The following is a 27,646-nucleotide window of genomic DNA, read 5'->3' on the forward strand; positions in this document are numbered from 1 at the left end:
GACATTGAATATTACGTAACTCATTAAGGATTTGACTTCATGGTTATTTTATTGCCTTAGTTTAGGCCATTATACGAGGGAATTATGTCATCTTCCTTTATTTTTAGACAATTAAATATAATTCAACAAATTAAAGACTGTAATCAAATCTATATTGCTCCATCATTAATATATTCATCAAATAAGGTAGTTAATTTGTCTCCGAAATTGATTCAGTGGGCAATGAATTACTTATTTCAAAGTTCATGTTTTTTTTAAAAAAAAATAGAAAATGTTTCTTTTTTTTTTAGAAAAAAATACAATATATATATATATATATATATATATATATATATATATATATATATATATATATATATATATATATATATATGGTTAAATTTTATTTATGAGGAACCAAATATATCATATATGTCTATTTAATTTGGAGAGAATATTTTTTTTAAAAAAAAAATTATTATTGAACTGATAGAAAAGATATGACATGTAAATTGATTTATAAAATAAAACTCCTAAATAGGGAATGCCACTCCATATTTTCATGCCACAAATTAGTTTATATCTTAACCTAATCATCCTAATGGGCATTTTAGGTTTGGTGGAATGAATTTTTAAATAATTTTGAGTGGTTTTGTGGGATAATTATTTTAGTAAAAAAATTATATTTTAATTTCTATGCGTGGTTCTTTAAAACTAAATAACTAACTAAAATTTTAATTAAAATGAAAAAATACAAATTGTTATGTATTAAGCTAAACATATATATTTTAAAAATATCAAAATAAATCCAGTTAAAGTATGATAATTTATTGATTAAATTAATATATATATATATATATATATATATATATATATATATTTATATATAACTACATCGATGGATCATTTTACTATAGAGACAAAAATATATCTTATTTCATTCAATAAAATTGTTAAAACATATAATAACTAAATAATATGTTGATCATAATTAATAAATTAAATATTCAAAAATTTAATTAGGTTAAAATATATGCACACTATATTTCATGTTTGTGGGTTGCTAGTTACTATAATATTAAATAGTGGAATACTAGATAATGTTAAGAATGAAGAAAACCGATATTTTATTACAATAATTCTACCTTTGACGTTTGGGAATTGACTTTATTGGGCGATCATGTCCGACTTGGAACGAGAGGTTTTGAGTGGATGGAAAACTTGTCCGGTAAATTTCTCTATTTAAATACAATTATATATAAATTATGTGAGGCTAGGCATTTTTCATTTATCTCCTTTGTACTTGATGTACTTGATGTTTATCTACTTTATAAAGTGCAAATAATAGTGAAAATTATAATTTTAGTCGTAAGTTTATCTTTTTTGAGTTTTAGTTATATAATTTATGTGATTTTGATTTTCGTATAGTAACTTGGCTTTTTTCGTTTTGATCTGTTTTTGCTCGAAATCACTAGGGTCCGCTTGGTGTGTAGGATGTGATAATCGAATGATTAATAATTTGATTGATAAATGGTTGATATGATAGGATATATTATTTTGTAGATATATAATATCATGTGTGGTATCAAATTTGTGAGATGGATAAAATAATGATTAATGCTTTGAGGACCAAAATACCCTTCACTTTTAATATTTAATTTATTTCCCTTATTATTCGCTTCCCCACATAAACAGGCTCTTACACGAGAAAGCGCACACCCAAGTAAACCCTCACTTTTCTTCGGTGTTGAAGATTGGAAGCTGAAGCCATATCTGTGAACGATCCGAAGCGAGTAGGCAACAAACACCTTGAGCATGTTTTTGTGAGTAAAAATTTCTTTTTTTACTGGTGAGATTCGATATTATTGTACAGAAATCGTTCGATGAAACCTCAAATTTCTTACCATAAAGCGAAAACACGGAAAAAAAAAAGATACGAAAAAATTGTCAAAGGCGTCATTTCACAGATCCAACATGAAGCTTACCTTCGATGAAGCCTCAAATTTCTTCAGATCTGTAACATAATTTAGGTTTCTGTACTCCCGTTTCAAACACGATGTTCTTCATCTTTGGTGAACCGACAGAGTCCTCGGTAGAAGATACGAGAATGACGTAAAGAAGAGAAATCTGCAAATTTGATTGGTAAAATGAGGGGTATTTAGGTCATTACACGTTTATGGTGTAGTAGGATAATTGGTATCCTTCTTTCATGGCTGGATTCATTCTCCTTCGGGAATAGAGAAATGTGTCAATTAAACAATCAATCCCGAATTTAAAAAGGAAACCAAACAAAGTATTAGTAATTTATCCAACCTCAATCCTACACACCAAACTGGACCTAAATATATCGAATATGATTTATTTTTTTTACTTATTCTCTCGTACGTGGCTCATGTGGTGAGAATAAAGCTCATATTACTCATATTAAAATTCATTTAATTTGATGAAAATGAAAGAGAAAATTAATGCAGAACGATCTCAATATGTTTCAAAGCAGAAAGAAAAAAGTTTATTGTTTTCTTTTATTTTTGTTATATATGTATATATATTGATATATGTAATTTAAGTTTTATTATTTTCATGTGAGTCATGTAGAGGTACCATCAATGTAAAATAAATAATATATGGTGTATTTAGTGATTTTTGGCAAAAAAAATCAAAACAAAAAATCAAATTTATTAGATGAATATCAAACTTCGACAAATTACATAATTAAAATCAAAACATGTGAATTTATATTACAATTTTTTCCAAAAAAATAATAGTATATAAGAAAGTTAATGACACGTACATTAAATATGAGAGAGTTGAATTAGTAATTAAATGAATGTAAGACAAAAACTTGTGTGAGACAGTATCACGGATCGTATTTATGAGACAGATCTCTTATTTGAGTCATCCATGAAAAGTATTATTTTTTATGCTAAAATTATTACTTTTTATTGTGAATATATGTAGGGTTGACCCATTTCACAGATTAAGATCCGTAAGACGGTCTCACATGAAACTCAATCTTAATGTAAAATACTAATGAATATCATGCGCATGTAAACCAATATTAGACGATGCCGTTGGGATTTTATCTTAAACTTATTTTTTGATGACAATTTTTTAGGCCTAATAATTCAAATGCAATACACCAAGGAAAAAAAACATGTAACTTAAATGCATTAATTTGGGACTTGTAAATAAATGGTTGATTTCCTTTTTTTATCATGGTCAAAATTTTTTAAATATTAAAGAAACGTTCGATATTCTGTCTTATATAGACAAAAAAAATTATTACATATACCTTTAAATTATGTGTTTTATATGTATTTTTGTAAGATCCACCTCTATATTTATGAATCCAATGATATATCTATCTATCTTTATTTTATATATAATCAAAGTTGAGATCCTTACATTAACTAAAAAAACTATGAAAAAAAATTATTGATTTGAAAATAATAAAAACGATCATATTGGCTTGGAACCCAATAGCCCCGATGTACTACCCATTATGGGTAGGGGTGTTAATCGATCGGTTCGGTTTGATTAATTTCGGTTTTTTATTTCGGTTTTTTCGGTTTTAGAAATATATAATCCGATATCCGAACCATTTTTCTTCGGTTTGGTTTGGTTTTCTACCAAAACGGTTCGGTTATTTCGGTCGGTTAATTCGGTTTTGGTATAATTATTTAAATTAATAATATAAATATATTGTAAAATATAATATGTTAACTTTTTACATGTTTTCTTAGTAAAATATTTAAATATAAGTTCTACATTCATTAAACAAACAACAATCAACTAAAAATTATTCAAAATGGTTTTTCATTCACTAAATATCATATCAAAATATATAATATAAATAAAAATATAAAAAAATTATTAATTTAATGAAAGTTCGATTTTTTCGATTTTTTCGGTTTTGACATATATAATCCGAAACCGAACCAAATAAACTTTGGTTTTAATATTTATATCCGAATTAAAAAATTCGGCTTTCGGTTCGGTTCGGTTCGGTTCGATGTTCGGTTTTTTCGGTTTGGATTTTTGATTTTTTCGGTTTTATCCGAAGTTTGAACACCCATAATTATGGGCTAAATTGCTTCATGAATTTCAACCCAAACATAATAAATGACAACTAAAGTTTCATTTTTTCGAAGAAATTATATATATTCGTTTTTTTTAATATAACTTGCATGTTTGTCATTTTTGTTAGGTTACAAATATGGACAATCTTAATCTATTAATGTACACTTCCTTGGATTGTAGTCTTATTTTTCATAAAACTGCTGGCATGCATGAGATCAACAATATCCGATGCCCTTTGTTTATATTCTTTGTTATCTTATATATGGGGATGTTCAGTGTATCTTGTTATTGTTTCATATTTCATGGAGATGCCAAGTTTACCTGTATCATGACACTTTTTGCAAATCTTTAATGAAATCGTTTCATTTTATAATAATAAAAAAATTTGATGCCCTATCAGCAATTTTGACGTCATATCATCATTTTCTGGTGTTATGTCTGTACTCGATGAAAATGACTAAATTTGCAAAAAATACAAATTAATTGACTAAAATTGTAAACTTAACGAGAACATGACAAAACAAAACATTCAATTTACATCTTTAAAAGTGTTACTCAACCCATTTATTTGAGGCATACAATCCCTTGAAAATTAAGAACATGACATTCAAATTTCAAATCAGACGTAAAGATTACAGCTCGTTCTCTTGTCAGCCATGCATGAATGATCAGATTCATGAGATATTTAAAGAGATCCCTTCACTTCCATTGCTAAAAATCTCATCTCCAAAAATGTGATCGAATGTGCATTTTTCAGTTCCTTCATGAGTTTATACACACACACATATTTATAATTGTTAAAATTGAAGATTAATTATTAAATTCATACGAGCCTATATACTATTTAATAATACTTTATATATACTCTCAGTGAAGAAATAGAAAGAATAATTAAATTTAGTTGGAAAAAAATGGTATGTCTACCATTTGTGTCATTTGGAGCGAGTTAAAAAAAAAATCAAAAAATAATAAAAATCCATAAAAATGTTCGTTCAAAAAATGGCATGTCTAACGTCTAGCAGCAACCCTTTCATTATTATTTTCTGGGTTGTTCTCAAATATTATCGCAGGAAAACGAGAATTTTTAAGATGTGTAGCTTGCATTTCTGAAGCGCAAGAGGGCTTATGTTTCTTGGCTAATGCAGCAGACCAATATACTTTGAGTCAAGTTTAATGGGAATTAAAAACACCTTCGTGTCAAGTTTCTGTCACCGTAGCGTCAAAAAGTAGGATATATATATATATATATATATTCATACTAAACATTATTGAGAATGGGTATTGGCTACAAACCAGTACATTTTTAAGATAATAGCTAGTAAACATATATATAGTACTGTTTTATTACTATCGGAAATTATTATAAATTCGAGCTTTTTCTAGTTACATATTGAGACTTTGGAACTATATAACCTGCAGCAGAAGAGAATATAAAAATTATTAAAATATGGATCGTAAGAATAAATGCATATCCATGTGCCATAATGGCTGAGATGAACGTGTAGAAATGTATAAAACATGTTGGAAACAACTACTTACTTCCACATCTGGTTCCATGGGCTAATGGCTTCCCACAAAATCGCGCGACGAAAACCGCTTTCTCCATGCTAACTATTTGCTCAACATCAGTGGTGATGCGAGGACACACACAAGGAAAGTCGATTGTTTTGACAACAGCACAACATTGTTGAGATGGGTTTTGTGTAGGGCCACTCTTTTGAACATATCTCGCACATTGTTGTACAAGACCTTGGAAATCCCCTTGACATTGCGCAGAAACCATGGTGTTTTCAGCACAAAACAAGGCAAGACACACCACCAAAATAACCTTGTTTATTGCTATTGCTTCCATTCTTCAGTCTCGAGCCGATGTGAATTAATGTTATGAACAAAGAAGTTAGCTTTTAAATAAGGATATTACACGGGTATCGTGTGTCTCTTTGCATGTGTATTGTGTGAAAAAGGATTGTACCATACGTTGCGAGTTAGGTGCGGGAGCTTTTTAGGTAATGTTGCATGCGAACTTGCACTCGTGATATTTATGACTTGGACCTCTTTTTTGTTAATTAAGAAACTTATCAATTAGCGGAAAAGCAAGCAGAGGAAGAGGAAGAGGAAGATTAGTTGAGATATTATCCTTAATTTAATATTTTATGTGATATTATATGTATATGCATGTATATATTATAAAATATCAATTAATTTCACTCTAAATAATGACTGATCATATATATATATATATATATATATATATATATATATATATATATACACATAAATATATACATATATATAATACACACGCACACACGATATTTTATTCAATTTAGATTCACAACATATAATATAATTTCTTTTAACCATAGAACACAACCAAATAATTAAGTAGGGTTACAGACACAAACATGAAGCAAGGAAACAAGTAGAAATTCATTTTTAAATTTAATTCCAAAACCAACAACACTAATCAAGCACTTAATCAAGGCCCAGCGGGCAGCCCTTATCATGGAGAACCAGCAGCATTGGCAACGTCAGCTGGCGGATTGGGCTGGACTGGAGTGCACCAGACTCCTGGAAACGGACAAAAGGTTGGAGACCCGAACCCTGGAATCGGGCTGGGGAAAGATCCACCGAAACCCGGGTTGGGCAAAGATCCACCGAAACCAGGGAAACTTCCAAATGTCTTCAGAGTTCTTGCTCCTTTCACATCCATCGAGAGAACACCAAGAAACACAGTGGTAATCAGAAACAACCTAGCATAACCCGACTCCATATCGCTCTAGTTTTCTCGGTTCTTCCAATTAATCTTCAGCTTTACCGACAAATACTCGGGTTCTTGTCTATTTTTATACTAGGGCCTCTGAATTTGTCCTGTATAGACACAGCTTTTTGATACTCACGATGTGATGTGATCATTGGGAAATGGAAAGGTGAGTTATGAGGATTTAAGATTTAATGGTGGAAGACTGTGCCAGAGTAAAATGCATGCAACTACTCGTATATTTGTGTTCAATTAAATGTTTTTTAACCATTAACTATTAAGTACTGTGATTAATGTTCGACATTTGCTGCCATAAACTCATACGTCATTCATGTTTATTTTTAAATTTTACATTTATAGTCACTCACACAAAAATTAGACAGACATGTAAGATTAAATATTGTGGATTAATGCATACATCTGTTATATTTTATTAAGGTCGAGGCATGATAATAACCACATAAGAAAAACATAACTTTTTCTTCCAACTTTCTTTTTGTATGATACTAATATTATACCTTTAGTCCCTCTATAATATTACACATCAACTTTAAAATTCAACACACATTTTTTTAATTTTTTTATTTAAAAAATACAAATATCAATTTAGTCCCTCTATAATTTGTCAAATTTCACTTTAAGCCATTGATAATGATAAAAAAAACTGTACACACGTATCGTGTGTGCAGAATCTGAATAACTAATATAATATAAGAGAATGTTTTAAAGTTAAGTTGAACTCAGCCTATGTTTTGCATTAGGGATGGTAATTTTCCTCCGAACTCGTTGGAGGATCCGATACCCGACCCGAATAGAAGCGGGTATGCAGGGATTTTTAGACCCGATTAAATAATTGGGTAATCGGGTATGGAGATTTTCGGGTTTGGGTATGGAGGCGGGCTTGATATAATCCGACCCACACCCGACCCGAATACCCGTTTAAATTAAATATAAATATATATATGTATATATATATAGTAATTATATTTATTTAATCTAAGTAAATCATACATATATAGTAATTATATTTATTTATATTAAAGATCCATCTTGTCAAATCCAAGTAAATCATACATATATAGTAATTATATTTATTTATATTAAAGATTCATCTTCTCAAATCTAAGTAAATCATACATATATAATTATATTTATTTATATTAAAGATTCATCTTTTCAAATTCAAGTAAATCGATACTTTATCTTTTGTCTTCCCTTTCGTTTTCACTTTTACGTTTCAAGGTTTTACCGTTCTTTTATTTTTCATTCAATTTTTCATCTTCTCCATTGATAAGTTTATTCCATGTTTGACTTCAAAAATTGAAAAATATTTTTTTTTGTTGAATTGCGTACTTTTATTCAACTAATATAAACTATTTTTAATATTTTGTTATTTTTTCTATAAAATTTATTTTGCAAATTTTTATCATTAATAATTTCTCATATTGTTCATTTAAATAATTTTTTAAATATTCGTAACTACATTGAAACAAGTTAAATTTGAAAAAATTCAATTGTATATGATAATAGGGTATTTGGGTAGGGTATGGTTATCCGATAATCCGATGGTTATGGAGATGAGGATGCAAATTCAATACCCGATGGGTATGAGGATGGATGTATGAAATCCGACCCATATCCTACCCATTGCCATCCTTATTTTGCATAGTGTTTGCTTTTATGATTTGGGGGAGTGGTTAAGAGAGAGGTTTGTGACAGAATGTTTTTGTAATTCTTTTTTTTTTAAATCTTAAAACTATTATATATATTCATAGTGTATTTATATATTTTAATTAAAGTAAAAATATATTATATTTTGAAATATAAACTCTCTCTTATTTAATAAATATATATATAGTTGATCTAACTTGTCCACACCTCCGTCATCCAATGAACTCAGCTGGCACACTAAACGAGAATGCCGTAAATAGCAAGAAAAAAATTATCATGTTAATTAATTTTTATTGCTTCTCAAAAATTAATACTTATTTGTACGAAGATCGTATCATTTTTTTTTATTTTTAAAAAAACATATCATTAATTTCCTTTTTCAGAAAGTAAAATAAAATAAAATAACATCATTAATTAATTTATCATAAATTAATTAATGATGAGTTTTAGTGTTATTTATTGGTTAATATCATAATATTAATGTGTGATGTACGTCATTATAAATGGAAGAAGTTTCGTCACGAGTGGCAACCTTGCCGCTGCTACCCTTTGGGAATAGTTAGATATTTAACCTTCATTATCTAATTATATTTTTTTAAAAAAAATTTAACCTTATTTGATTTCAATTTTGTAACTTAAACCACATTTTAGAATTTTCCTCTCATTTTGCCAATATTATCGTTATCTAAGTGACAATCAAATTTGGCATTATTGTCTCAAAATGAAATAGACCATTGACCCCTACTCTCCCTCCCCTCCGGGCCTTAACCCTCCGTCCTCCACCTCAATTTTCAACATCGAATATTAAAATCAATAAAGTTTAGTTTATAAACTTATGGAGTGATACAAGTTTTTTGAGATAATATTAAGAGAGAGGATGTTAACTGTCAGCAAGATTTCATTCCCGACAACGATGACTGATGGTGGGAGATGACATTTTGGAACTTCGCGAATAGTCAAATTAAACGGGGGCATTCGGAAACATGATCTCATTGGGGAGGTTATCAGCGGGATTGAGAAACAACCCAAGTATCCAACCTTTGTGTTTTTAGGAGCTATACTTTCTTTTAATTATGGAGTTTGTCTTCTTCGAAAAAGAAATTTAATGGGAATGAGGAAAATTTTCACAATATTGGAATAAGAATGTGTATTATATAAAGGTAAAAATGTATATGTAGTGATTTTTTTTTTTTTAAAAAAAAAGAAGATAAGATAAGATTATATATCAAATATGTGTCTAAATAAAGGTCAATTACTTAAATTAGAACAACTCTTCCTTGGGGGAAATCTCATCACCTTCCCCCTGGGAGTTTATGGCATCAAGTCATCCGTTAAAACTGTTATTGATTTTCACGACATGACTTTTTTTTTTATGATTGGCTTAAGATTAGAGTTTTCCACCCACCCTGGATGTGTATTTTAATTTATCCAAGAAATTGCCAGCCACAACATTAATTCTTACTGAAGTACTTTTTTTATTTATATTTCCTTGATCGTTTATTTTTTTTTTAGAATTAGTCTTAAAAATTTCTATATTATTTCCCTAATTCATAGTATTATATATTATTAATTTTGAAGGACTAATTTTAAGAGGGTTGATATTTATAATCAATTTTGTGTTATTTAAACTTCACTTTATGTGTAAAATATGTTTCAAATTTATTTAGAAATAAAATGTAAATATCAATTCACTAAATAATAATATATATTTTTCTGCAAACTTTTCTCTTACAATTTCATTTATAATTCTCCCTCAACTATCATATCATTTAGTTAGTAATACCAAAAAAATAAACATAATTATAATAAATCAAAATTTTTGATAAAAATGACTAAAATTATCAAAATTGTATAAATAATATTTAAATTTGATATTAAAAAAAACCTAATAAGAAAAATATATATATATATATATATATATATATATATATATATATATATATATATATGTATGTAAGGATTTCACAATACATATAAACCTGAAACCGTAAACTAACAACAAAAGGAGAAAAGGGAAGAAATAACCAAATACGTGGTTCGACCAGAAAAGAAACGCCGATCTACGTTCACAACGAGCTCAGACTCCAGCCAATGCACTACCGATCTCAGATATCTCGGTACTATCTGTCACAAGTTACCTCAGACACCAACGCACATGAACCCTAGTATACACGGTCTCGCAACCTGCTTCTCACAAGGAAGCGCAGACAAGAAAGCAATACCGCTACTGCCTGATGATCAAGATGATCAACCGGAGAGCCGATCAAACCCTAGGAGTACAGAGGAGAAGAAAGTATCTTTTTCGGGAAAGAAGGCGCATAAGCGAAGAGAGCAGAAAACCAGAAGAATCGAGAGTGTTCGAGTCATTTTCCCCCAACCCAAGAGCCCATGTATAAGAGTTATAAATGGGCTTGGGAAACGTACACAGGACACCACTTGGGCCCAAAGATGAAGCCAGCAAAATATGTGGTTGGGCTTCCATCCAGACCAGCAAGGTAGGAGACTTGGGCTTCACTACTAACAATATATATATATAAAACAAAAAATAATAATCTTATTTCTCTTTTTATGTACTTGTGGAGTGCACAACTAATGAAGCTCTATACATAGGAGATTCGTATCCAACTCTCTCACCCGAAATCTCTTTTATCTTCTTCCATCGATGGATCAAGGAGACAAGAAGAAAAGGAAAATGGAAGAGAATATCAACATTATATCATATGCTGATGAAGAAGAAAATGAAGAGGAGAAGATGGAGAAATTCTTTGCATTACTTAAAAGCAGTCGAGAACTAAAGGAACGCCTGGCGATTCGTAACAGCCAATCACACTCCAAGAAATCCGACAATGAGAAGGCCGCCGCCGCCGCTTCTGCTTGGAATCCGGCATTTCTGTTTGAAGATTTCGAGCCGTCGCCGCCAACGCCGCAGGCGGGCAATGAATGCGCGGAGGCCCAAAAAGCAGGCCCTTCTTCGAAGACTAAAGATGAAGACAAAAATGGTGAGGAAGAGTTGGATCTCAATCTTTCTTTGTGAACTTAATGCGGATATATCCGGAAAAATATTTTTTTTTTTTTAAATCTGAAAAAATATTTACCATTGCATGGTTTATTCTAAAACACACTTGTCCACGTGAAAATTAAATGACATCTTATATCTTAATTTTTTTATAAAAATTGAACGAACACCCTGTATCAGCTGGAAATCCGGTGAATTGAAGTATTTTGATAATACTACAATGATACCCCGAAAAATATCGAGGTCATCTTATAACTCGGGCTGGGGAGGGGTTTGGATCAGGATCGGGTCATCCCATAACTAAAAAACGAGATAAAATCCAGCTCGAGTACTATTCCCAGAATTGCAAAAAGAAAGGAAGATAATCAGACCAACAAACGCTCGAGTGAGCCAGGGCTCTCAACTTAGCTTGGGCAGTGTAACAGGATTTAGGAAATTGAGGGCCATGTCCTCGTTAGCGCACGATGAACATCTGTTCGGGTACCTCAGTACATGTGTCGTTTCCAAATCCACAATATGGGATACCAAACTTTGGAATCATGGGTCTGTCACTCAACACATGTTAGGATGATGTGATTAAACTAGAGGCATTTTGGGTTGTGAGAGGTGTCAGTGTCAAAAAACAAGGTATGAACAGTCATCTTGCCATGAGTAGCAACCGATCACTGAAAACAAGGTCATCAATGATACTTCTTTATTAAATATAATGTTTACTTGATATTAAAGCATTCAGATATTTTTCACGAAAAAAAAAACATACTCTCTATATATATTTTATTTTGCGTAAACAGTTGACTGACCTGAACGTCAGAGTTGTCACGACGAAAAATTTCTGCCGTCTCACTAACGTTCTTTGCTCTTTTAAGTGTGAAAAATATTCAGTCCAGGTACTCTCTGCTTGATCTCCAGTGTGTCCGAGAATAAATCCATCTGATCCGATATAATCGCCCAATAAGCTCAACCCGATTTACCCTGCCTATATCACACATATATCGGTGATCAAAATAATTAGCGAAAAAAATAGTTATAAATAAAACTTAATTTGCCACAATTCGTATTTCAGACCGGCTAAACTAGTTCAGACGTAATCTATGCTAATCGGATGCTGTCGGTTGATGTATTCGAACTAGTTTAGTCGACCTGGTCTATAACTTTTAAAAAATTAAGTTTTATTTCTAACTATTTAATCTGCTAGTTATTTTGATCACTGTTTTATAAGATAATATCAAAATATATTCAAACTCGTCAGATTTTCAGCTGGTGCAATGACTCTTTCTGCAACTTTTATAAAAGATTAAGGTATAAGGTGTCTATTTATTTTTCATAAGAAAAAAATGTTCAATTTTTATATTTCAGATCGGGTTTGCTGCAAAAAAAAAAAAAACTTTAAAAAGTATTCAAGATACAAATTAGATATAATTTATTTTGTAAATTTTGTTGTACAAAATTTTGTTACATTGTGGTTGTTATTAACAACGACTAACCCGATTGGAGAAATACTAAGATATTCACTATCGATATGTGCTTAAATGTATTGGTATCTTATCTCATAAAAAAAAATACAAAAACTCTTGTGAGACGATCTAATTAGTTAATTTTGTGAGACAAGTTTTTTTATTTGGATCACAAATGAAAAATTATTATCTTCTTCAAAATAAGTGAGACTCATAAAAAATCTAGTGGGTTTGAGTATATAATAGAATTTTATGGATTTTCCAATTAAACACTTTTAAAATATTCAATTAAAATTTTAGTTATGGCAGAATTTAAACTGCTTTGGTTAGCCGTAACTAGCCGAATTGAAGTTACTGAGTTCCAAGTATACACCGGAATTGTTCGTTTTCTTATTAAAAAATGTAACAATTTAGAAACCTTTGTATTATTTTTTTGTATTTGAATATTTATACTAAGTTATCAAAAAAAATAATTAAGGATTGCCAAGATTATCTAAAGTGATAAACGAAAATTAAATTTTGAAGTCGAAACTATCCAACGAATTCAAGTTTCAAGTGATAAATATCTAATTTTAGATTTTGGTATGTAGATATGCATAGGTCGAGATTCTTCAAGATTCAAGTATTAAAATAAAGAAATATTGGATATATACATATATGTATTTATGTATTTAGAAATTTATGGATATAATTTCGAAATTAGTAAACTAAAATATAATACTAAAATTTAATTAAGATAAAGGGAGATTTGATAGGTAAATGGTGTAATACCATATTTTCGAAATTGTAACATATTTATGGATATATAATTCGAAAATAGAGTGACATCCGTATTCGAAAATCACACCTAAAATTTCCACCTAAATTTTGAAAAATGAACTCCAAGTGCTGCTCAAGTTTTCAAGAATTTGGTCGCAAGTGATGTCGATTTTTCGGAGGTTTTTTTTAGGACGAAGTTCTATCAAAGTGCTGTAAGGATCTAGGCAGTATTTTTGAACCAAGCCAATTATTTCTTCATGTTTTCTCTAACCAATAATTAAGGTGAGTGGGTTTTTTTTCCAAAAAATTATTATGTCGATTATTAGTCGTTTGTTTTTGAAATTTTTCGTTCGATCATGTTTCGTTCTTTTTGTATTATAATGAAAAACTGTCATATGTTTCTAGAACTATTAGGATTCAACTTGATATACGATAAGTTTATGTCCATTATATGGCAGGATTGTAACCACTGTTATAAACTCGTCCTTTTAGAGAATTAAAAATTAATTAATGGTAGCAGTAAACTATGAAAAGTAGATGAATTTATGTGAATATTATGTTTACGCTATAATATTTGCAGTACAAAAATTTGTGTTATGATAAGTTGATTTCGAAAATTATGAATATTGTTATATATATGTTCGAACGACTTTCACTCGACGAGTGACGACCATATCACTCACATCCTAATCTCCCTCCTCATGTAAGCCTGAAGAACAAATAGAGGAAGAAAAACAAGACCAATTTTGGGGCAGGTTAAAGACGATCCAAGAAGTTTAGTTTAATTGCATTTCTTTTTAAGTTTTGTTTTAATTCAAGTTGCAAGACGCTTCCATTAGTTTATTTATGCTTTAAAATTTTTTACGTTGTAAAGAAAATATCGATTATGCCTTATAAATTGGTTGGCTAAACTTTGATGTACGAGTCTTGTTTTCAATTTTGTGATTGTTAAACAACGTCGATATCAACTAATCTGGACTCAGGGCATGACATTTTTATTCCAAGTCATCATCAGTGTATAAATAAAGATTATAAATCCTTCCCATGGAAGTCTTGTCATATTGATTTTAGTGCAAAATTTTTTTTTTTTGGTGTTTTGTAAGATTATTTTATTGTAGTATTGATGTGACAACAATGAAAAATGTTGATTTAACATTGAGAAATATTGCTTTGTTTGATGTCATATCAATAATTAGATCAAAAAATTCATAAATTAAAAGTCATTGTACCAAGATTAAAATTCGACGAGTTAATAGAAAAACCAAAAAACAAAAAAAAAAACATATTAGAGAAGAAACAAAAAGAGTTTCCCAATTTTTTTATGCAACATGTATTGATCAGTAATAATCGATATAAGACTTGAATGGTATAAAATAGGTTTAAATAAAATATTATCTTATGAACAAATATTTTTTCCATATAATATTTATTTCTACATTTTTAATTATTATTTTGTGGACAAGAACCAAAATGGATTGTAACATTTTTCCTTGCCCAATAAGAATTGCTTTCTTTGTTGTAAACTTTTTCTTAGCCCAATAATATAATTTTTTTTTAAAAAAACCCTAAAAAATCGAAATAAAATTTTGATTTAAGCACCCAAAAAATTGAATTAATGTGCATAAATATTATTGATCAAAGGGGAAGAAACATTCAGTTTTATAAGAATAGCAGTGGTTAAGAAAAAGAGTAAAACTAATAAATAAGAAATTTTTTAAAAATAAATATTTACGAAAATAAAGAATAAAAATATGGAAGAAATATAATAAAATAAGAAAATTAAGGCCAAATCAATAAAAAGATGGAAAGAAAGAGGAAACTTTTAAAATAAAAAAAGAACATATTATGGGGAAAAACATGCACACGTGTCAATCAATCGTGGACAAGGAGAAAAGTTCAATGAATTCCTCTGTTTTGGGTATTTGGTTTTTTTTTTTTTTTTTTTTTAAAAAGTTTTCTATTGCTATTTAAATTAGCTTCGGCCTTCGTGATAGAGAGAAGGAGCGCAACGAAGAAGAGAGAACCATCTTGTCTGAACATGAACATGAACATGAACAAGAATATGAACTGAATAATATGTATACATAACAATATTTATACCAAGGAGGATAAATAAGCTACTAACGGTTAGAGATGTAATAAAATCTATAAATTTTGTGATTGAATTCATATATGACAACATGTTAGTAATTCATGTCAAATTATCAAAAAATATAAATAATAGTAAACGCATAACAAATTCCATCGATTGATCAAGTATGAAAGTTATGTATCTTACAAGAAACAGATAATCGACCATCTTACTTTTGATTTAGACGAAAACATAACAGAATTCTTGAATATGTGCATTCGGGCTAAAATTATGCAAGGCCAATTAAATTCAATCAATCAAAAGGAAAGGAATTGGTCGTCCAGTTTAACAGCAAAAGCCCATTAAATTCAAAAATAATAGTCTAAAGCTTGCAAGTAGTCAAAACTACCCAGACGCTGAATAAAAGGGCGAATCTGATAGAAGAATATACAGAACTCAACAACTCCAAACTTGCAAAACTCAGCAAATATTTCAAGTTTCTTTAATCTCAATATTTCAAATTTATTTAGTTCAAAACATGTTAATTCTAGATTCCAGAAACTTTATTTGAATATTTTTTTTTGTTTTGTAAATCCCTATTGATTTGTATATACAAAATCATGTTGGAATTTAATTTCTTCAAGTTTTAGTTTCGTTCTTTTAGTTTTAGCGTCATATTTTCTCATGAGACTGAGACTTACCAACAAATTTGGTATATATTGTTGTTTTAATTCTTAGAAGTTATATTTTTACTCCAATTGGTGCAATTAGCACTTGACACGCCTGCATCTACAAATTTTGTGTGTGTGTGTGTATATATATATATATATATATATATATATATATATATATATATATATATATATATATATATATAGATAGATAGATAGATATATGTATGTGAAGAACTAATAATGTTTGATCAAAATAAACATTTATTTGGCTTTATAATTTTTGAAAAATATGATCCATTATATTGTTGCTTAAGTTCGAATATATGATTCTCAGTTTGAAAATTTATGAAACTAGTGTGCTTAAATTTTATGATCACAATTAGAAAATCACGACCTTCTAAATATTTTTTTTGATCATAATTAGAAAATCACGACATTCTAAATAAATAAAAAATGCATCAGCGGTTCGAAATGATAGGGATGGGTTAAAATCATCATTAATTAGATAGTTTCAAATATTTTGTTAAAGTAAATGGTTCGAACATGATTTTTTGAGAAATTTTCCAAAGTTTTAAAATTTCATATGGATCGAAAATATAAGTCCCAAGGAGTATGGGACAGCTGAGGGAATTATATTTCGAATTTCTTGCGTGAAGTTATTAGCAACTCAAAAATGGCAAAATACGATTACAGAGGTCTAATTGACGAAATTTCTAAAAAATAAGGGCAAGACATAACGAAGAGAACCTTCATGGTGGGTACATCAACTAGCCAAAATCAGTCTGTTTCATAAAATAATTATTGTCTTACCATGATAAAAAGAAAAAATTGCGGATGCATATAAAATTGAACTAGCATGGAAGTAACAAAACTAGAACAAGTGTACAAACTTCAAGAATTATCTTCATCACCAAACCTATAAAATATTTTACTCTTCATCATATAACACGTCTTCGTTCTTATCTGGGGTGCAGAGTAAGAGGGTCAGCATTTTGTGAAACATTCTGCAAGTGGTAGAAGTGCCTGATGGGTTTTGCTTGACTTTTGCAGGAACGGGCAGTAACATAGGATAGATGTCATGTGCATTGCAAATAGGGGTGTCAAAATGTGACACGACCCATCAACCCGACACGACCCAACACGAAAAAAATCAAGTTCGGGTTAAGGTTTTTCGGGTTCGGGTTGAGTGGATTCGGGTTAGAGCCATGTTAGACGGGTTTCGGGTTGGATCGGGTCGGGTCACGGGTTGACCCGCGAACTTTTTTTTTAAAAATATTACCTATATTTTTATATATTTTAGGTTTGAACAAAATTTATTGTATATTTATATGATAAATTTTCATCATTTAATATTTATTTTGAATATTTTTATTTTTTAACAATTTTTTATTTGATTTAGTAAATATACATTTAATTTTTTACGATTAAACTTTCAAATTTAAATCGAAAATTTTGTTATTATGTGTTTATATTAAAATATTATTATTATTTTTTATTTTTTTGAATTTTTTTTAAAAAAATTAAAAAAATTAATAAAATTCGGGTTAGGCGGGTTAGACGTGTTGAATCAGGTTATACGGGTTCGTGTTCGGGTTGAGGGTTTTCGGGTTGCTTCGGGTTCGGGTTGAAAAAAAATAAAAAAATTTTGCGGGTTGACCCGAAACCCGACCCAACCCACCCGTTTTTTTAAAAAAAAATTAATAAAATTCGGGTTAGGCGGGTTAGACGGGTTGAGTCGGGTTATACGGGTTCGTGTTCGGGTTGAGGGTTTTCGGCTTCGGGTTGAAAAAAAAATAAAAAATTTTTGCGGGTTGACCCGAAACCCGACCCAACCCACCCGATTGACACCCCTAATCGCAAAGGCCATGGATTCTTTGCTCAAGAATTGATGTGGAGACATTGCTTCTACTATAGTTATGGTAGTGAAATTGTCAAGTTCTTCCATAGAAACACGTAAACAAATCTCGAGTTTTTATCTTGTTTTCCACAGAAATGTAAACAAATATATTTCATTAATGTATGTGTTTGGAACCTGAAAATCTTTATTACAATCAACAACTCACATTCATAATTTCCGAGAAATCGACGGATAATTTAACTTGAGGAGGCAGTTTTCTGGGGTGGATTCTCAATGATCTTGATACCACCAATGGTCACGCCTGGTCCCTTATGTCTAGGCACCAATGTGAGTAACACATCCTCGTCATCCGCCACATCCATGTCCTCGTACACATCCGTCAGCCTCAATCGAATCGAAGTCGTTGCCGTTTTGTTCTTTGTCTTGTGTGGAATCTGAGCATAGGTACCAACATACGCGGCCTTATATAGTTCCGTAATATTGTCGTCCTCATCGTTAATGAACACATCGAATTTCAAGAACTTGGTAGTGTCCACAGTTATGTTTTCTATCACCAGAAGCTCGTCGGCTTTTCCTTTCTTGGTTTTGGGAACCAGGACTCGTACAATTGACTCGAGTTTGAGGGGGAAGACTGTCTCTGCTTTCTCCGCTGCTGTGCCAGTTCTAATCACCTTCGCGTTGGCAGTTTGGGGTGGGGGCCTGTAGTCGAGCCAGGGAAGGTCGATTCTTTCGTAGTCGTATCCCATTGCTAAGTTGCTTAAACAATCCTTGACATAGACACGCACGAGCTGAGAATTTTCGTCGTAGAATACAAACGAGGAGTTGAGAAAATCAGGGTCAGTGATTTTCTTGTCCGGCACCTTACTGCTGGGCAGATAGTACTGCCATAAAGTCCACATTCGGTCGACATTTCCGTGGTGGCAGTAAAACAACGGGTCTCGACCCGCCGAGTAAAAGTTGCCCAAATCCTCTCGACTGGGCTGTCTAGGATCTCCAACCCAGGCATGAACGGATGTGTGCGAGCCACGCTCGGAAGCTCCCGGCCCAGGGTTGACATCGGTTCCTTCTCGATACGGTTGTCCCATAAAATCAGTCGCGGTCGAGTTGCCTCGAATCATTTCAGTATACATAACGGTGAGGTTATTAGACACGACTTGAAGAGGGTCAGTGCTCCCGGTCAGGCCAAGATCAATCACTGCCGGCGGCAGGTTTGCTTGGTTGCGTTTTTCGTCAAAGATGGCTGCATTTGGATTATTGAACATGGGTGGGATTGTCATCCCTTTAGGGTTATCCCAATTCCAAAATGGCAAAGCGAAACTGGGGTCATTAATCAATTTCCCCAAGATTCTCTCGTAGAAATACAGATACCATCTATGGAAAGGGAAGAAAAGCCAACTATTGTGCACTTGAAGATCCAGTTTACCCTGTCCGGGTTGATCGTAAGCGCCATTGCAGTAAGCGCAATGGATGTTAGCTTGCTGCATGAAGCTACGCGGGTCCTCTTCCGGAAGACGTTTCATCCGATCGATGGCTAAATTGTACTTGTTTATGTATTCAGATGAGACTTGATGCGCAGCAGGCCTTATTTTCGTTTTTATGACTGGAGGGATCTTGTAATCCGTGATTTTTTGGACCGGGGGACAACAGTTGACATCAAGTAAGTCACCGGTGTTCAAATTTGTAGCTTTACCGCATTTGTCGAGCTCCGGTGGTTGTATGGGATTTGCAGAAGCACCTGGAGCTGAACTGAGGTTGACGGCACTGTAGAGGCCACCTATACCGAGAAGCATGTTCCTCCTATCCACTTTCCCTGAGGTTTCGGAGGTTGGTTTTTGCCTCTGGCCATCGGCACTGCAGGAAACTTGCAGGCGGTGGGTACGCTTCGCGGAGGCAACAAAATGAGATGGCTTAGGAAAGAGACGGCGGGGGGTGGCGGAGGGGTTGGTGGTGGGGGCGAGGGTGGCGCATGGCAGGTGAAGTGAAGCCATGCAATTGTTTTGGGTCTTACAATGCATTTAGCTTTCCCCTTTTTATAAGGCCATCTCGAACGCTGCACCTTTGCACCAAAATGGTGCAGCTTTTCTTCTCCAACGGGGGTTGCGCTATTTTGCCGGGGGCTGCGCCAAATTGGCGCAGAGAATTGTTTTTTTTTTTCTTTTTTTTTGGTATTTATTATAAATATTTGTATTAAAAATTATAAATATTATTTAAATAATAGTATAATATTTATTTTATAATTTTAATAATTAAATATTTAATTATATAAATTTAAAATTAATAATTGTTGATTTTTAAAATATTTATTTATGTTAATTATTATTAATCAAGGACTAAATTGATTTTATGATTTATAATAAATATAATTATAAACACAAATGTTTAATTAAATTATAAATTTATATATTATTATTTAAGTTTATTAATAATAAAATCTTAGTCATAATTATAAATATATTAAATGAAATATAATAATTAATATATGTAAAATAAAAATAATATTTCGAGAATATTTTTTTGATGTAAGATTTGAAGTAAATGGGTTGGAGATGAATGTTATATTTGGTGCAGAAATTACACTATTTTGGTGCAGAAACTGCACCAAAATAGATTTATAGGTTGGAGATGGCCTAACTGTTAGAACATCCACAATTAACACCCACCAACTCATCAATACCCGTGGAGTCCACTGTCACATATTCATTATAACAACATATCTCTTTTACTCACATTCCTTTTAACATTCAAACTCATTATTTATGAGTTTCACTGTCCACTCAATCATCTTAAATTTTTTCATATTAATTAAATATATTTTACATTTTTTAAATAATTATTCTAATTTTTAAAATAATCTTATTTTTTAATAAAATAATTTTATTAATTTTAATAAATAATATTAATGTTTTTTAAAATATATTTATTAAATAAAGTAGATGATCGAAATAAATACCACGACGGAAGAAAAATTTAAACAAGACGTGAGTACAATTTATTTAAAGTTATAATATAATTATGAAATTGAAATGAAACAATAACTTACAAATGAACCACACTTTGATGAAAGTAAAAATAACATATAAAATACAAATTCACGGATTGTTGTTGTATTGTCTCCAGATATGCTCAACTAAGTCTACACGAAGTTGGTGATGAACTTGAGTGTCACGTAGCTCAGAATTTGTCCGAAGATAATCCTGAAATCCTCGGTTTGAGCCATAGATAGGTTGTGCGGCTTCGTCACCTTCATCGTTATACCAATTTGTCACGTGACCTCTCTCATACTCAACGATCATGTTATGCAAAACAATGCATACTAACATGATTTGTTTTAACTTTTTCTTATACCAATAACGAGCTGGACCTCTGACAATCGTCCATCGAGATTGAAGCACCCCAAATACCCATTCGAAATCTTTTCTTGCGGACTCCTGTCTTTCCTTAAACAACTTCCTCTTGGGATCCTCCAGGCAAGAAAAAGCCTTAACGAAAGTAGCCCACTCAAGATATATTCCATCTGTTAGATAATAACCTTTCGTATATGCAGTGCTGTTCATCGTGAAATTTATAGTAGTGTGCGTGCGTAAATGGAGAAAGCCTTAATTAAAGTAGCCCACTCATTATTAGAATTAAAACTATAATCGAAATTCATGGTGTTCAAATAACATCACCCTGAATTGAACTCGCTCAAACTAATGTGTGTTGACTCAAGTATTATTTATTTATTTTTATATTTGACTCAATGAGTGCTTTCCTTAAACAATACAAACTATTGTAATAATAATTTAAAAAATTTCAAACTATTTGATTTTACCTTGTCTGTGATACCTCTTATCTAACATCTTAAAAATTAAAGATTTAAAATTAGTTTATAATGGGTTACAATAGACTTATATATCAACTTGGGTTAATCATTTTCGTAAAAACGAGGACGAATACGAAGTAATTGTTATAGAAATCTATTGTGCAGTTACGCAGGCGCGGATCCGAACTCGAGGCGTGACATTGTTGATACTCGATATGGTTTATTTCTAGATATTTTGTGACAATGTTGATGGAACTTAATTAACTATGATATTTAATTGAAAAATATTCTTGTATACATAATTTTTAAGATGTTGTGGGAACGTGTGTCTGTATTAATTATTTTTGTATACATAATTTTTAAGATTTTGTGGGAACGTGTGTAGGTATTAATTACAATCACGTAATATTCGATTTCCCTTTCCACATTTATTTATTTTTTTAAAATAAAAAAATAGGACCGCACATTAAAACTGACCCAGTCAAGTGGCTAAATAATTGTTCTCCGACAATGAAATCCAATTACATTCATCACATGGGAAACGGGGCAATTGTACAAATAACCAATTTCCAACCGAGCGTAGGTCCGACAGACATACACACCACACCCTTCATTAACTTTTATTTATTTATTAATTTATATATCATATCACAAATTTTCACAAAAAAAAAATATATGATTTGAAAATCTATTATTGACTTGAAATAATGTGGTTTGAAAATATTTTTGTGTAATGAAATATATAATTTGAAATACCTAAACAAAATTGTGAATTCTAAATACAATGCATTCTAGAATCCTACATATTAAATCTCGTGTTGGTAATATTATGAATCCACATCCAAAATATTTCAATAATATGGATTTGTTTTAGAAAAAAAAAAGGAAATTTGTTTTTTGTATCGTATATATTTATCTATGCACGATTTTGATGATTTATATTATCAAATTTTAGTCTTAATATGTTATCTATGTATGTGTGTGTGTATTTTTATTTTTTCAATTTTAGGTTTTTCCAACGTCACAACGATATGGCACTGATGGTTGTCGTTGAAGTATACAATATCATATCAACAGGCCAAATAGAAAAAAAAATCTAAAATTATAAAAAAAATTGATAAATATATGCCTAGTACTGAAATTTGACAATGATCAATAATGCAAATAGGTATTTTTATCTGCGAGACATGTCAAACCAGTCATATTTACAATAATAAGTAATATTTTTGGCATAAAAAATAATATGTATACAAGTATATGATCATTAATTTTACTTCTAAAATAATTTTTCTTCCATTTTATTTTTTATTAATTCTTTTCACTAAGGTTTAAATATTTCAGCCAGAGATAAAATAGACAAGTGCATAAAAATTTCTGTAAAGTCAAAACTACGAAAACACACTTGTTCACCTAAGTTGAATTATTTCAATTTCTAGTGGTAACGATGCATGCCGCCCACGCCCATAAAGTTCTTCTTATTACGTACAAATAATTGAAGGAATCCATTACAAAACTACCGACACTATCACTGAATTGTCATTTCAACATCAAATTTGAGAATTAACACGTTTAAATGATATATATATATATATCTTTATCTTATATATAATTAAATTTGAGGTCCTTATATTAACTAAAAAAAACTATGAAAAAATTATTGATTTGAAAGAACAAAAACGATCATGTTTAAATAATTAACACGTTTATATGATGAGTACATCTTCCCAGGGGAGGAGCCAGAAATATGACTCCGTCCGAACTAGAATTTTAATCTCATATTATTCTAAAATTATACAAAATTCACTTATAAATTTTTTCAAAAAAAATTGGGCCACCCGGACTAAAGCCCGGATACCCACCCATGTACCTCCGCCCCTGCATCTTCCAGACATAGGTTGAGGGAACATATTTTGAGAAAATATCATAAAATATGAATTAAATTTTCGTTTTTGAGTTTTGACCCCTAACAAAATAAAACATGGCTTGGTCCCTGGGATTCACCCACTAGCCCGATGTTACTGCCCATTATGGAGTAAATTGATTCATGAATTTTCAACGCCAACATAATAAATGACAACTAATGTTTGATTTACTTGGGAGAAATTATATTTGATTTTTTTTTTCTATATAACTTGCTTGTTTGTCATTTTTTTGTTATGTTACAAGTATTAACAATCTTAATCTATTAATGTACGATTTCTTCGATTTTAGTCTTCTTTTTCATAAAACTGCTAACATGCTTGGGATCAACAATATGTGGTGATTTATCAACAATTTTTGGTGTCATATCATCATTTTTTAATGTTGCGTTTGTACTCGATGAAATTGATTAAATTTACAAAAAAAAAACATTCAATTTACATCTTTAAAAGTGTAAGTGAGCCGATTTATTTGAGGCATACAATCCCTTGAAAATTAAGCCATAAACATGACATTTATATCAGAAGCAAAGATTACAGCTCGTTCTCTTGTCAGCCATGCATGGATGATCAGATTTAGATATTTAAAGAGATCCCTTCACTTTCATTGTTAAAAATCTCATCTCCAAAAATGTGATTGAATGCGCATTTTTCAGTTCCTTCATGGGTTGACACACACACACACACACAATATATATATATATATATATATATATATATATATATATATATATATATATATATATATATATATATTGAAGATTAATTTTTAAATTCATATATACGAGCCTATATATAGGAGATTATATATACTATTTAATAATACTTTAGTCTTTATATATACTCTTGATGATATTCGGATGAATCGGGTGTGAGATTCATGGGCAATCCACCGGATAGTGAGGATAATTTTGTGGTTAGGAAATTTGAGCAAGGGAAATGGCTTCAACTATAACATGCAAACAAGTAGAGGAACTCGTGAATGGACGCCGGATGAGTATCCGGCGTATTCACTCTGATGCTTAAGTCAGCAGGTGAAGAAGAAATGTATATGTAGTGATATACGTGAGAATTCTTGAGAATTCAGAATTCCAGAATGTGCAAATGAGACGTATACATGCTATTTATAGGAGAAATCTCATGATTACCTTGTTTTCAGCGCCCACCTGCTAAGTATGTTAAGGCCGGCGACTGCCCATAATTTTGCTTCTGATAACTTCTATGACACGCCAAATCCATGTCGCTCTAACAGATTAGATAATCCATACCGATACACCCGAGTGTGGTGCGTTTCTCGAAGTAGCCCGGGTAGAAAGCTCCCTGGAGCTTGCATGAGAGCCCGGGAAGAGAATATCCCGGGCATCTCTATGCCCGGATAATAAGGAAAGTACTCTGCATATTGACTCTAATTTGGGTCATCCATTTAGTTTCTCGGATCATCCCTGACCCGGGCTCTTATGGGGTATCACCACACATGCCTTAAATATTCGGGTTAGAGTTTTATTCGCTATCCCGATCAGTCCTGCTTGGTCTTTAATAGAAAAATAATCCATTCGGATTTACAAAAGCATCGGGGGCTTCGAATATTCCAAATATGGGATGAGATGCCGATGCCTAATATCTCCCGGGCTTAGAATAAGATGTCGATGCCTCATGTCTCCCAGACTTTGCATAAGATGCCGGAGCCTCATGTCTCCCGGTCTTTGAATAATATGTTGTCTAGTATCCTCGAGCAATAGGACTGATGTCATAATGACGTGTACCCTAGGATTTAATACCGTCGAAAAACATTCCGTCTTCTGAGAATTCGATAAGTCTGACACGCCTCGATATCTGTGCACGTCTTTTCACATGCCTGCACAATTTTCTATATGCATCCTGATCGTCCGATCTACCTTTAGATCTACGATTGAGATCATACTCCACTTCGCCAATAAGTCAGGGACAAGGAGAAAAGTTCATTGAATTCCTCTGTTTTGGGTCTTTGGTTTATTTTTATTTTTATTTTTAAAAAAGTTTCCTATTGTTATTTAAATTAGCTTCCTGATAGAGAGAGAGCACAACGAAGAAGAGAAAACCATATTGTCTGAACATGAAATGAACTGAACTGAATAATAATGTGTCCATAAAAATATATATACTAAGGAGGATAAATAAACCGCTAACGGTTAAAGATAAACCGCTAAAGGTTAAAGATGTAATAAAATTTATCAATCATATGATTGAATCTATATATGACAACATGTTGGGAATTAATGTCAAATTATCAGAAAATATAAATAACAGTAAATGCATATTGACTGATCTAGCATTGAAGTTATATATCTTCCAAGAAACAGAGAATAGACCATCTTACTTTTGATTTAGACGAGAACATAAGAAAATTCTAGAATACGTGTATTTGGGCTAAAATTATGCAAGCCCAATTAAATTCCATCAATCCAAAGGAAAGAATTGGTCGTCAAGTTTAACAAAAGCCCATTAAATTAAAAAATAATAGTCTAAAGCATGCAAGTAGTCAAAATTGTTAAGATCGTGGCGATAATCGTGCATACTGTAACAAGGAGTGGGGAAAACTACCCAGACGTTGAATAAAAGAGAGAATCTGATAGAAGAATATACAGAACTCAACAACTCCAAACTTGCAACACTCAGCAAATAGTTCAAGTTTCAATTAATCTCAATATTCCAAATTTTGTTTAGTTCATATCATGTTAATTCTAGATTCCAGAAACTTTATTTGAATATTTTTTTGTTTTGTAAATATCTATTGATTTGTATATACACAATCATGTTGGAATTTAATTTCTTCAAGTTTTAGTTTCGTTCTTTTAGTTTTAGCGTCATATTTTCTCATGAGACTGAGACTTACCAACAAATTTGGTATATATTGTCGTTTGATTTCTTAGAAGTTATATATATTTTTACTCAAATTGGTACAATTAGCACCTGACACGCCTGCATCTACAAATTTTGTATATATATAATATGATAAATTTATTAGACAATAGTTAATTTGAAAAATGGGGATCAAGATGGCTATTAATTTTTTTGAAATTATGGTTGGATGTGTAAGTTACATGCCTGGTCAAACTGCACCTTAACCTTTTGAATTAAGGTCTTAAATGGGTTATTTTATTTTGTAAAAATCGCAAATGGTGGTCAACAACATTGGCTAGTAAGTTTGAAAAGTATGGCTTGACACAGTTGTTGCAAAATCGAAGGTGAAGAACTGATAATCTTTGATCAAAATAAACATTTATTTGGCTGCATAATTTTTGAAAAATATGATAAATTATATTGTTGCTTAAATTCGAATATATGATTCTCTGTTTGAAAATTTATGAAACGAGTGTGTCTAAATTTTATGGCCTTGAGATTGATCATAGTTAGAAAATCACGACCTTCTAAATAAATAAAAAATGCATCAGCGGTTCGAAATGATAGGGATGGGTTAAAATCATCATTAATTAGATAGTTTCAAATATTTGGTTAAAGTAAATGGTTCGAACGTGATTTTTTGAGAAATTTTTCAAAGTTCTAAAATTTCATATGGATCGAAAATATAACTCCTAAGGAGTATGGGGCAGCTGAGGGAATTA

General features: G+C 31.1%; 4 protein-coding genes across 5 annotated transcripts; 1 reads left to right on the forward strand and 3 right to left on the reverse strand.

Annotated features, from left to right (window-relative positions):
• Nucleotides 1-5,278: 5,278 nt before the first annotated feature.
• On the reverse strand, nucleotides 5,279-5,943 carry LOC140812982 (uncharacterized). 2 transcript variants are annotated; one of them, XM_073171372.1, is made up of 2 exons: nucleotides 5,599-5,943; nucleotides 5,279-5,472 (listed from the first exon to the last, which is right to left on the reverse strand). In XM_073171372.1, the coding sequence occupies exons 1-2, from the start codon at nucleotides 5,909-5,911 to the stop codon at nucleotides 5,420-5,422; spliced, it is 366 nt and encodes a 121-aa protein (XP_073027473.1). In that variant the 5' UTR covers nucleotides 5,912-5,943; the 3' UTR covers nucleotides 5,279-5,419. The 2 variants fall into 2 exon arrangements, with proteins under 2 accessions (XP_073027473.1, XP_073027474.1); XM_073171373.1 differs by having other exon boundaries at nucleotides 5,589-5,943.
• A 5,177-nt stretch (nucleotides 5,944-11,120) lies between these two features.
• Nucleotides 11,121-11,652, forward strand: LOC140813150 (uncharacterized). The gene has a single exon (XM_073171602.1). It carries the CDS (start codon nucleotides 11,154-11,156, stop codon nucleotides 11,523-11,525), a length of 372 nt encoding a protein of 123 aa, XP_073027703.1. The 5' UTR covers nucleotides 11,121-11,153; the 3' UTR covers nucleotides 11,526-11,652.
• Nucleotides 11,653-18,460: 6,808 nt separating this feature from the next.
• On the reverse strand, nucleotides 18,461-20,326 carry LOC140811578 (polyphenol oxidase I, chloroplastic-like). The gene has a single exon (XM_073169541.1). It carries the CDS (start codon nucleotides 20,309-20,311, stop codon nucleotides 18,560-18,562), a length of 1,752 nt encoding a protein of 583 aa, XP_073025642.1. The 5' UTR covers nucleotides 20,312-20,326; the 3' UTR covers nucleotides 18,461-18,559.
• Nucleotides 20,327-21,412: 1,086 nt separating this feature from the next.
• On the reverse strand, nucleotides 21,413-21,877 carry LOC140811289 (uncharacterized). The gene has a single exon (XM_073169153.1). The coding sequence runs from the start codon at nucleotides 21,875-21,877 to the stop codon at nucleotides 21,413-21,415; it is 465 nt and encodes a 154-aa protein (XP_073025254.1).
• Between the last annotated feature and the right edge of the window lie 5,769 nt (nucleotides 21,878-27,646).

This window comes from Primulina eburnea, chromosome 14, assembly GCF_022965805.1.
Source record: "Primulina eburnea isolate SZY01 chromosome 14, ASM2296580v1, whole genome shotgun sequence".
In the NCBI taxonomy this organism is placed as follows: Eukaryota; Viridiplantae; Streptophyta; class Magnoliopsida; order Lamiales; family Gesneriaceae; genus Primulina; species Primulina eburnea.